Source organism: Mesocricetus auratus, unplaced genomic scaffold (genome assembly GCF_017639785.1).
Source record: "Mesocricetus auratus isolate SY011 unplaced genomic scaffold, BCM_Maur_2.0 Super-Scaffold_100007, whole genome shotgun sequence".
Classification (NCBI taxonomy): Eukaryota; Metazoa; Chordata; class Mammalia; order Rodentia; family Cricetidae; genus Mesocricetus; species Mesocricetus auratus.
Window position 1 is genome coordinate 41269403 of NW_024429191.1, and position 12497 is coordinate 41281899.

General features: G+C 41.8%; 1 protein-coding gene across 7 annotated transcripts in view; it reads left to right on the forward strand.

Moving 5' to 3' along the window:
* The window catches only part of Specc1 (sperm antigen with calponin homology and coiled-coil domains 1), a 262889-nt gene that overhangs the window by 188525 nt on the left and 61867 nt on the right, over positions 1 to 12497 (forward strand). For all 7 annotated transcript variants that reach the window (XM_040748824.1, XM_040748825.1, XM_040748826.1 and 4 more), the window contains 2 exons: positions 4229 to 4382; positions 8967 to 9069. In XM_040748824.1, the coding sequence (XP_040604758.1) occupies positions 4229 to 4382; positions 8967 to 9069 (257 nt within the window). The remainder of the gene's footprint in view (positions 1 to 4228; positions 4383 to 8966; positions 9070 to 12497) is intronic.

The window sequence follows — 12497 nt, forward strand, 5'->3', positions numbered from 1 at the left end:
TGTTTCACTGTATCCTTTTCAAATTCAAATCCTGACAGTGAAGCTGAGGTCATAATTAGTGGGTCTCATAGGTCACATTCTTATCCCTACCGGCCTCCAGTGCTGATGGTGCAGAGCTGCAGCCATGAAAAGGGAGGTCAGCAAAGCCCTGCTTGGCCTCGAGTCTCTCGGTAGTGCCTCTCCTGTCTCAGCCTTGGCTTTGTTATACTTTGGTTTCTTTGTCTCTAAGACAGAAACATTTCTAGGGCTGGAAAGTTGGCTCAGCACTTGCTGCTCTTACAGAGGACTTGAATTTGCTTTTCGGCACCTGCATCAATACTGCTATCATAACTCCAGGGGGATCTGATACCCACTTCTGGCTGCTGGGGGCACCAGAACAAACTCACACTCACACATATACACATAACTTAAATCAGAATTGACTTAAAAATCAAAAAGAAAAAGAAAGAAGAAGCAACTTTACTTAATAGGGCCATTCGAAGGATTGGATTAATTTATTTAAAACACTGAGGACACTGTCTGGCATGTTATGGGCATCATAGAAATACTTGCTGCCAATCACTTCCCTTGCTGTTGTCTGCTGAGCCTGTTAGCATGCTCAGAAAAAAAGAACAGTGCTATTTGTCTAGTCAATGTTAGTGAGTTTTCTGCAGGTTTTGTTCCAGTCCTCTGCACCAAGATAATATCACAATGAAGTAAGACACAAAAAGTTATGCTTACTCTGTGTTGTGATTTAAGTATGTAGTCATAGTACATCTAAAAATACTCATAGCTTTCTTAGTAACTACATTATCACAGATAATCATCTCAGCCTTCGGCAGCTTAGCATCTTTTTCCTGGCAGAGGGTCTGGCCTTGATGTTGATGTCTACTGACTTTGGTCAGGTGCTACTTGCTGAAGCTGGGTTAATGGTGGGAATTCTTAAAATAAGACACCAGTGATATTTACCACATCATCTCACCTTGCCTTTCCCAAGGGCTTTCTCCCAAATAGCACTTCTTTCAAAATCAGACTCACTCCTCTCAAAACGCAGACCCCCCACCCCCGAGTTCATGACATATTCTGAATCCTTTGCTATCATTTCAAATGCTCCCACCTTCACCAGGTAGGGATTCTGTCTCAAGAAATTACTCTCTTTGCTCCTCCATAAGAAACGACTCACCACCCATTAATGTTTTTTCCTGAGATGGTGGCAGTTCAGTCGCCCCCTTGGGTTCTGTTGCTAGCCTAGTGACTTTGCTGTTTTCACACCTTCAGTGATCCCCACCTTTGACATCTGGGACCCCTCAAACTCATCACTGAGGACTGGGATCAACTGCTTCCAAACTCCCATTGATACTGACATTTTTACTTATTCCCATGAATCACCATGTTCCTAGTGAATCTTTCCAGAAAGGTTTCTATTTATTTTTTTCTCAGATTCATGGGAGGAATCATGATTTGTGGCAACTATAGCTTGTGAAAGGTTTGCTTAATAAAACTTGAAAGTCAGAATTACTTCTTGATTCCCTAGACTGTGGAATGGCATCTGTGTCCAGAGGTTTAAAAATGTTAATAAAAGAACATGAATTTTGTACATCTCCATCAATATTCTTGAGTGACCAGCCAGGTGTGCTCTCAGTCGGCAATGAGGGTTGTGATGTTGATTTTGCTTACTATTATTGCTTGTGTGGGTAATGTATGTATAAATATGCATGTACCACAGCACATATATAGAGGTCAGAAAACAACTTAGTAGAGTTTGTTCACTCCTACTACTTTATGTGATTTCCAGAGATTGAACTCAAGTCATCAGATTTGTGCAGGAAGCACCTTTACCCACTGATATGTCCTGTAGGCCCTGGGCAGAGTGTTGTTGCTGGTGTGTGTGTGTGTGTGTGTGTGTGTGTGTGTGCATTGTATATGTGTGCACCACGTGTGCAGTGCTCCAAGAGGCCAGAAGAGGGCTCAGCCCCCAGAGATCTGGTACAGACAGCTGTGAGCAGCTATATGAATGCTGGAAACTGAACTCAGGTCTTCTGCAAGAACAGCCAGGGTTGTTACCCTTAGCTATCTCTCCAGCCCACAGAGGAGTTTTGAAAAGAATTTTTGCGTGTGAGAGCCATCGACTTCGTTCAGAGTATTGTAAAGAGATGCACTGCGGTCAGCCGTCACTATTTCATTTACAGTGTATAGGCATCCCAGGGCTTGGTAAATGAGTATGGCTACAACTCAGAGGCATTCAAGTCTGAGCACCTCTTTCCCAGAAGTGGAGGGTGGAGGCCAAAAAATAAGATTGAAAACCTGTCTGACTTAAATCTATGCCTCATTATGTAATATCATAGCACACACTCTATTATGCGGTGTAAAATAGGGAGTAACTTACTTGCATGAATAGTACAAGGTGATTTTTTAATTGTAATAAAAGCTATACAACATAAAATGTAGTTCTCTGTAAGTGATTGTAGTTTTTATATCTTTTTTCAGGCTATTCTACCAACTTCCAAGTTTCCTAATTATCTAAAGAACCATTCTTTTGATTGACAAGATAATAATAAAGCCAAGAGCACAATTATTGCTGTGGAGCTCATTGGCTGCCCTCCTCCTTCTTACCCCCCAGGCACCTGTCTCCTGACGATGATTCTATTTACTATAATAAAGGACTGCATAGTGAAAATTGTTTGCTTCCAGCCATTTCCAGCAACTGCTTGTCAACATTGAGGTCATCCCTAACTGCAGATTAATGTTCTGTTTTTGTTTTGCCCTTCAATGATGTAGAACTGTTCTTCTATGCTATTTAGACCTAATTGGCCTCAACCCCAACTTCATGCCCATAATTGGTGGCTATTAGCTGAAGAGGTGCTGTTTTCTTCTGTGACTGGGTGACAGGAGGTGGCCCCAGCCTGGCCCCAGCTGTCCTGTGATGTTCAGCTAACCACCAAAGTCTCAGAGCTCCAACTCCCACTCTGTATGAGCCAGCCTCAAATACTCTCGGCTTTGCTCTGTTCTACTTTTATGAGCCTGTGAGAGCTACATGGAGGATTCCACTCATTTCTGTGCCTGTTCCCACTAATACTAACACAACAGCAGAAAGGAGCCTTACAAAGAAAGGGTTCTGCTCAGTTTTTAGTGAACTATAAGCCTGTAATTGGAATAACTTTTTCTCCTGCGGGCTGCTGTTCTTGGTTCCCAGCTTTTTGTCTGCTGCTGTCTGTGACCTGACAAGTCATATGAGACATTTTCCTACCAGCTTTTTCTCTGTGATATCCACAGCCTAAAGCAAACAAGACTAGTTAGAGACAGAGTTAGAGGAGTGGCTGTCCTCACTGGGTAGCTGCACAGGGCTCTTAGAAGGGCCCATACTTAATGCCTGATCACTGTCTGAAGGGTTAGAATCATTTTTTAACAGAGGACTGCTCTGGCACTGGGCTTTTTATTTATTTCTCTTCTGTGTGGGTGTTTTGCCTGTATGTAGTTTGTGCACCATTTATGTGCCTGGTACCTGTGGAGGCCAAAAGAGGGCATTGGATCCCCCAGAACCGGAGTTACAGATGGTTGTGAGCCACCATGTACGTGCTAGGAATTGAACTCAGCCAGTGCTTTTAACCACTTGGTCATTTCTCCAGCCCCAGTAGATCCTTTTTTGAAGATATATTTTATATTTGTTTGTTTGTTGTTTTTGTTGTTGTTGTGTGTGTGTGAAAATGAGTGTGGATTTGTGTATCTGTGAATGTAAGAGGGGGCCAAAAGAGGATACTGGGTGTTCCTATCATTCACTACTTAATCCTGTTGGAGAAGGGTCTCCCCCTCAATTTGAGGTTCTCATTTTCTTGGCGAAGCTGTGTGCTAACAAGCACCAGCAATTCTCTTTGTTTCCATTCCTATCAAGACTGGTGTTACAGATGTGCACAGGACATCTAGCTTCCTGTGATTTGAACTCAGGTCCTCATGATTGTGCAATAAGGAGTCTGAACAACTGACCATCCACCCTGGCACAAGGTTTTATAGCTTATATGGATAGTCCTGCCTGGAGAATTCTTTCTAGAAAATACCATGTCCCTAATTGCATTTTTATTATTCCAGAAAGAAAAAATGTAAATGTGTATGTGTGTGTATGCATGCATATATGTATATGTAGGAGTATATGCATATATCTATGTAAATATGTCTTTGTACCTGAGAATAAAGTATGATAACCAGTCAGATTTCTTCCCTTTAGAAATGGATGACAATGTTGTTATTCACACAGATCTTCTGAAGGGAAGGGCTGAGGACCGGAAGTCAGACCCTTACCTCCGAAAGAGTCCCTCACTGGAGTCTCTGAGCAGACCTCCCTCCCTGGGCTTTGGGAACACCAGATTGCTGAGTGCGTCCACCGGGGGTCTGAAACCAAGCAAGCTCAGGTACTAAATGTTAAAGTATGAGAAATGAGATGAGCATCGTTCTCTTCCTTCTGTCTCATCCAGTCAGCTTACTTCTGAGTGACAGTGACTAAGATGTAGAATATACCTTCAACAAGTCTAGTAAGAAGGCACTGCATAGTGGTTTGGAACAAAATCAAGTGAAGGGCCATACCTTTTTAAGCAGGGGCCCTGAGATGTAACAGTGAATAAAGGCTCTTGTCGAGCAAGCCTAATGACCTGGGTTCAGTCACAAGAACCCACATAAAAGAGAACCAACTCCACAAAGTTGTCCTCTGACTCCCACATACATACCATAGCACACGTGTGCTGCACGTGTACACACACCAGTAGTGGTAGAGCCTTTAAAAAATTAAAATTTTAGCTAAGAAGAGCTGGAGAGGTGGCCCACTAGTCAAGAACACTTGTTGCCCTTGTACAGGACTCAGGTTCAGTTCCTGACACCCATATCAGATGGCTGTCAATTCTCTAAAACTTCATTTCCAGGGGATCTACCACCCTCTTCTGATTCCAGGGATCTACCACCCTCTTCTGGATTCCAGAAGCACATGTACACATGTGTGGTGAACATACTTACACTCAGGCACACACATATACCCATAAAATAAATAAATCAACCTTTAAAGTGTAAGCAAAAGTACTTGAGGGGTTGTTTAGATCAGGAGGTCTAGAGAGGATTGGGATTCCTGTCAGTAGCTGTAAAGGTGAGTGAGCGATGGAACTCAACCCAGGGCCTCAAGGATGCCCTGCTAAAGGTACAGCAGGCTCCCAGCCAATACAGGTAGACGGTTGGGGAGTTACAGCCATCAAGGCAGGTTGGAGCCCTGTTGCAAATAGTCCACATTTCCAAAAAAGAGCTTCGTACTTATTTTGGTGAAGCAGTGGAGAACCACTAAGTCTGTGGGATTGTGTTTTTGTTTTTGAGTAGTGATTAAGAGCAGACCTACTATTTAAGGAAGATTATTGAGAACACAGTGGCATAGAAAGAGGATTAAAGAGACATTTTCTGAGATCAGCTTTTAAAGGGGTGTTAGCAGAGACGTATAGGATGCAGCAGGGGAGGAAATGAACAGTGAGCCTAGATGGTTACCAAAAGCCTGTCTTTGAACTCATGCTTCTGCCATCTCCTCCCTGCCAGTGCCCCTGGTCATCAGGGTCCCAGCAAACTTACCTCATCTGTTACTCCTCTCCCAGAGTCTCCCCCACTTTTCCATGTTGTTAGTCTTCTGAATAATGAAGCACCTAGTGTCCTACTGTGAACCTCTCAGAAGCCCTATGGCAGTCATCACAGTGCATCCTGCTCTTCTGGGCCTGCACAGTTTAGTGCCATCCCACTCACCTGTGGAAGACTAAAGAATTTGCATTAAAAATAGTAAATATGAGATGGCTCAGTAGGTAAGACCACCTTCTGCGAAAGTAAAGGACCTCAGTTCAAATCCTACCTGGGTGTCTTTCACTCACTTGGTTGTATAGCTCCAGTACTTCCTTTATAACTTGCAGTTGTTTCATGGGTAGTAAATATTTCATCCTACATTTGTATGCCTTTCCCAGTGCCTTGCCTTGTGTTCTACCTAACAGTTCACCCACAGATGAGTTTTAAAAAAAACTCTACTTGAAGGATAAGAGCTTTATAGTAGGTCGTATAATCACACATGTGTGTCTTATGGGAAGGTTTGTGAGTCTGAACACATTCAGATTGGATGTATCTTTGGATGTAACCAATATTTGATCCCAAATAGGTAAAGTCGAGCATTTCAAGAGGTTTATAAAAGTCCCAGATATAGATCATCTGCTTGTCTGAATATTAACTAACAAAACAGGTTTGAAGGACCAGAATTAGTGCTAATCTCAAATCAATGCCATAAATAGACAGGAAAAGTTATATATATATATATATATATATATATATATGCTGTTTATAGTATATCTTTCTTCATAAAAGGTCAGATTGGTGACCTTAGTTTCTTACTTCTTTTACATTTGTGTTATTAAGATTAACCTATGACAGAATAGAAATGTTTAGATATTGTTTCAATTGCATTCATTTTTATTTGTGTGTGCATATGCCACAGTGTGCATGTGGAAGTCTGAGAACAACTTCTACCTAATGTAACTTGTAGCGTAAGTATCAACAAGGTTTGAATTCAGGTTGCTGGACTTAGCAGCAAGTATTTTTACCTTCTGAGCCATCAAACTGTACAAGAAAGTTTTTAGTTCCTATCGCGAGTACTTTCTAAAGAACTCCTCTATGTTAGTTCATATTCCCAAGATCTAGAACCATCTATTCCTCTGTTGCATTTATTGAAAAAATATTTTTATAAAGGGTCTGGAGAGATGGTTTAGCTGGTAAAGTATCTGTTGTGCAAGCATGAAGACCTAAGTTTGGATGGCCAACCCCTTGCCTTGTCTATGACCCTAGTGTGAGGATCAGAGGTGTGGCATGACAATGGTGCATTTCCCAGAGCTCTGGGCAGCCAGTCTAGCCAATTAGTGAGCACAAGGTTCAGAAGAAAAAAGAAACCCTGTCTTAAAAGATAAGGCAGAGAGCAATTAAGGAAGACAGTTGACACCAACCTCTACTCTCCACCCGCATGCACATACAAATGTGCCTTAATGCATACTTTCTCACCCTCTGCACACATACAAAAATTTTCTTACTAAGTTTCCCTCTAAAGGCTTGATGACTTTAGCTTATGAAGTAAACTGGCAGTAGATCAACAAGGAAGACTTGTAGAATTCTGTTAATGTGCAGAAACATGGGACCCATGTACAAAGTGTGAGATTGAAAGAAAAGGTTGACTAGATAAAACCTAAATGTCCTCTTCCAGGAGACAGAGGGAGAGGGAGATCAAGTGGGTTTTAGGAAGGTAGTGAATTATTTTTTGAGCAGATGACTTAGAACATAGCTCCTCTGTGCTCTAGTTATGGTGCTTAACCCAGGTTTTCTTCCTCTATTGATCTGACTGGTAAATGATGACTGAAGGCAGTTGTGTTCTTTTCCTGACTCAATACAAGGGATAACTTTGTGGAAAGTATCTGTCCATGCTGGGAAGGGGAAGAATCCAGGATGGGCAGGTGGGGGAGGGCCCTTTTATTAATTAGCTTTCCATCATATAACCTGAGATGACTAACCTATCCAAAGAAAATGTTTGTTGTAGCTCATGGTTTGAAGGTTGTAGTCCTTGATCTTGTGGTCCTGTTACTTTGGGCCTGTTAGGTAAGGTGGGAACGTGTAACATCACATAACTGCAGTAATTTTTCTTACTATGGTATATTCCATGAATGTGATTGGACCTCAACTTATTCATCTGTTTGCTTGTTGGTGTGTAGTTGGTTATCTTTTTGCCAATATAAGAGTGCAACCTTGAGCATTCTTGGGTCTGTGTCTCAATTATATTTATCTACTTTAGCAGTAGATTGATAACTCCTATTCCATTGTAGTTTTTGCCCTTTGGTGAGTTTGTCTTTCCCTGCCCTGCTGTGGGTATTATTAGGGAAATAGAATACTGTACAAAACTGCTTTAGCAGTATCTTTCTGACTCTGACCTCCATACTAGAAGGTACTGTATGATCTTAAATCTCTTACTAGAATTTGAGTAATTTTGGTTAGCATAAAAATTAATATCATTGTTGAGAGAGGCCAAGGATGGGTTGCTAAAACTTGCTTTTAGGATGCTAAGATATTATACTAGTGGTGTCATCTCAACTTTGGCTCATCCTGTGCTCAGAATCCATGGTCCATAAACGGAGCAAAAATTCTTAGTCAATTCACTTTATTATATGGATTACCCCTTCCTCTTTACTTCCAGAACCTCTTGTAACAACTAGTTTACAGTCTTGCTATACCCTTTTCATTTACCTTTTACATGTTAAAGTACAGCTGTGTAATGTGTAGAGGTGAGGACTGGTTTGTTTTGGTTTGTCAAGACAGGGTTTCTCTGTGTAACCCTGGCTGCTCTGGAAGTCGTTCTGTAGACCAGGCTGGCCTCAAACTCACAGAGATCTGCCTACCTTGGCCTCCCAAGTGCTGGGACTAAAGGCATGTACCACCACTGCCTGGATGACATAATGTATTTTTTAATGTGACTAATTTGGCTATTTTTTTAGTGTTCTATTTGAATAAACCTACACTTTGGCTTTTTCTAATCTAGTTATTTTTTTATATTTAAGGACTTTAAAAGCCAGCATCTTAACCAGGCAGTGGTGGTGCATGCCTTTACTCCCAGCACTGAGGAGGTGGAAGTAGTCAGATCTCTGTGAGTTACAAGCCAGGCTGGTCTACAGAGTGAGTTCTAGGACAGCCAGGCCTCTAAAGAGAGACCCTGTCTTAAAAAACAAAACAAGCAAGCAAGCAAAAAAGCCAGCAACTTGCCAGACGTGGTGGTACATGCCTGTAATCCTAGCACTTGGAATGTGGAGGTAGAAAGATCAGGAGTTCAGAGTCATCCTTGCCTATAGTGTGAATTCAAGGCTACCCTGAGCTGTATGAGTCCTTGTCTTAAGAGAAAAACAATATAACCACCCCACCAGCATCCTCCTTAACTGTGTGTTCTTCTTTGTAATCAGTGTTGAAAGAAGAGACCCTCTGGCAGCCTTGGCCCGGGAGTATGGTGGCTCTAAGCGTAACGCACTCCTGAAATGGTGTCAGAAGAAGACAGAAGGTTATGCGGTAAGGAACAGTGCTGCCAGTTGGGCATTCGTGGTTCTGTGCCAGGACATGTTCCATGTGTGCATGTGCTTGGTAGCCCTGTTTGCATATAATATCATCTCTGTGCTCTCAGCTGACTTCCAGGGAGGGTATGATGTTTGTGTACTGTACTATGCAAAGGCCTCTCGATGAGAGGGGTGGTGGAGGGCAGAAGGCCAGTCTGCGATCCACCCCACAGACTATCTTTTCTGTGAGTACTCACACCTGCTGTAGGAAGGGAAGCTTTTCCCTCACACACCCTGGACAGAGCTGTTGCTAAAGCATCTCCCCCAGAGGGCAGCTCTTCTTCATTTGTATAAAGGCTCCCCAAGTTTTTCCATCTGTTTTTGTTTTTGTAGCTTTAAGTTTTCATTTAGTTTAGTTTTGTTTGTCTAGGGTGGTGTTTACTTTCTGAGAAGAGCAGACAAGGAAGTGATACCTGATATAGGTTTGAACCTTTTTATTATGAAATAATATACACAAAGGTAAAAGTGCATGAATTAGAGTCTCATTAATCATTATGAAATAAAAACCCAGTCAGAAACCGCATCCTGAAGTAGCATCTCCAGTTCCCACAAACCTGTCATGGCTTTCCAGCCAGAGCCCCTGCTGTTCCCTGAGGTACCTGTCTGCCTCGTTCCTTCTCCTGGAGGTTTTCTGTAAAAGTGTAAAGAGCTTTTCTCAGCTTTAAGATAAAAGGAACACGAAACTGTATGATACTTGCATATTAGTAAGATTTGTCCTTTATTGCTATAATTTATTTTCCTTACTATTTAGTCATACATTATGTGATTTTTTTGTCTTTACTTATCTACTCTTAACACTCTTATCTCTGCTGAATATGCTGTTAGGAATGGAGTGCCTAGGCCTTACTACATGCTCATATTCAATTATAGTAGATGATGTCAAGCAAAGTTCTAGTGTTGTCCATTCTACCAGCTGTTTATGGGAGATCTGTTTCTGTGTGTTCTCGGCAGTGGGCTGTTTTCCTCACTCACAGTCTTTGGGTAGAGGTATAGTGGTATCTTGTTATGGTTTTGGTTTTTGCTAGCTTGTTGGCTAGTGAGAGTGAGCCTGTGTCAAGTGGTCATTTGGGCAGCCTCTCTGTAGGGATGTCCCCAACCAGGCCTTTCATCCTTCTGTATTTACTTTGTATTTATTTTCAGTCCTCAGGATGGGACATGGAGCTTCCTACAAAGTTCAGACTCTGTCACTGCGCTCCTGCACATCTTTAAAACAATCTTATCTGCTTTTCTTCATTGTCTTTAAAAGTTCTTTGTATGGGCTAGAGAGATGACTCATGGTTAAGAGCACTCCTTGCTCTTCTAGAGCACCTGAGTTCAATTCCCAGGACCCACACAGTGGCTCACAACCATCTTTTCCAGGGGATGGGACACCTTCTGGTGCACCTGCAAACATGCAGGAAAACAGTCGTATACAGGTAAAATAAAGCATAAATCCTAAGTTTTAAAAATTCTGTCTATACTTTGTATATAAATTCTGTGTTAAATAAGTGTATCACAGATTCTTTATTATGACTTGGAATTTCACTCTTGAGAATCAAAACTCTTTTTTTTTTTGGTTTTTATGAGACAGGGTTTCTCTGTATTGTTTTGGAGGCTATCGGTCCAGCCTGGGCTCGAACTCACAGAGATCCGCCTGCCTCTGCCTCCCGAGTGCTGGGATTAAAGGCGTGTGCCACCACTGCCCAGCGAGAATCAAAACTCTTAATACAGCTTTTCGTATTTATTTTTTCAGTTTGCGTGTGTTTGTGTGCATACATGTGGACACATGGCTGCCACTACAGTGCACCTGTGAAGCTCAGAGGACAGCTTTGTAGAGTTGGTTCTGTTCACGTTTATGTGAGCTTCTGGAATCAAAGCAGGTACTTTTCCTGCTGAGCTCTTAATTTCTACCAAACCTGATCAGTGCCATCTTCTCTCTAGTGGTTAAGTGCTTCTTGTATTCTTCCTAGGAATCATTTATCTGGGGGCCAGGTGTGATAGCACACACCTTTAATATCAATACTCTGGAGGTGGAAACAGGCTCATCTCTGAGTTCTGCACCAGGAATTTATACTAAAGCTTTACTTTTCTATAGTTAGCACTAACTCCTTTTACATTCTTTTCCTTGGCTTCATGTCTACTTTTTGCTAACACTTTGGTAGATTCTGACATTGTAACTCACCTTCCTAAGCTCAAGCTTTTGAAAGTAGCCAAGACTGAGGAAGAAGCTAGATGAAGCCATGCCTTGGCTAAGATTCAGCTCAGTTAGCTAAGAAGCAGAGCTGAGATTCCTCCTGTTCTATTAACCATACAATAGTTTAAAATCAGAGTCTACCCTTTATCTTGGTATCTTTTTAATTCTCCTTTTCTGTCACAAAACTTAAAATATGGTCATGTTCATGGCCAATATCCAAGGCTCCCAGAGGACACACTTGCTTGTAACCCATTTTCATTTCTGTTTATCCCATGTAAGCCCCATCCTAAGGTATGAACTCCCCGCAAATGGAAACCACTTCAATGACAGCATCTCTCCACTTGTCAGCCATGCTGCTGAGGAAGTGGAAAAGCAAAAGGAGCAAGAGAATGTTGATTGTTTGTGTGTGTTGGGGGGGGGAGGTGTGTGTTGGCATCAAGAAAACATGGTAATGGAAAATGGAAGAAAACAATCAAAAAGAATAAGCAGCCTCAGCTGTGGCTGAGCCCAGTGCGGTCATCTCTGGCTGGGTGCTGTCATTTCTCTGCTACAGAAGGGAGTCCAGGGAATGGGCAAGAGGAGTTAAAAGGCAATTACAATTTTCAGAATAAATTGGCCCTTTGTGGCGTGATGTTATAATTAGATGGAGGGAAGGAGATGGACAGTGTATTTCCAGTCAGTTGAGAGAAAAATATTTCCTGCTGTAGAAAACTTTTTGTTGTTTTGTGACTATCTTGGATTGAGTTTTCAAAATATTTTTGTGTTTGATGAAGGCCACAATTTATTGTGTATGGAGAATATTTTTCACTCCTGGTTAAATATCCATAAGTTTAGAAAGAAGTATAAATCACACATGTGTTGCTCTTACACCTTTGACAAACTGTTCTCTAGCTAGACCAGTTTGTATACATTGTACTGTGGATTATTCTATACTTACTCTCTCAGAATTAAGAGACCAGAACCAATTGTTGGAAGTTCAGATGGTTGATAATCCTTGAAGACCAAAAGCCATATGGGTTTTTATTTCAAATAATTTTCTACCTTGCTGTCTTCTGCCTGGCCATGTGTTGCTTTGAAATGGACAGTGTGGAAGGAAGGCCTTTAAACACCGGTCTCTGCTCAGGGTCCCTGCCTGACAGCCAATAAGCATTAAGCATTGGGACACTGAGGTCTTGTTGGTACCCACAACATGCCTTGTGGGGTGCTCTGTG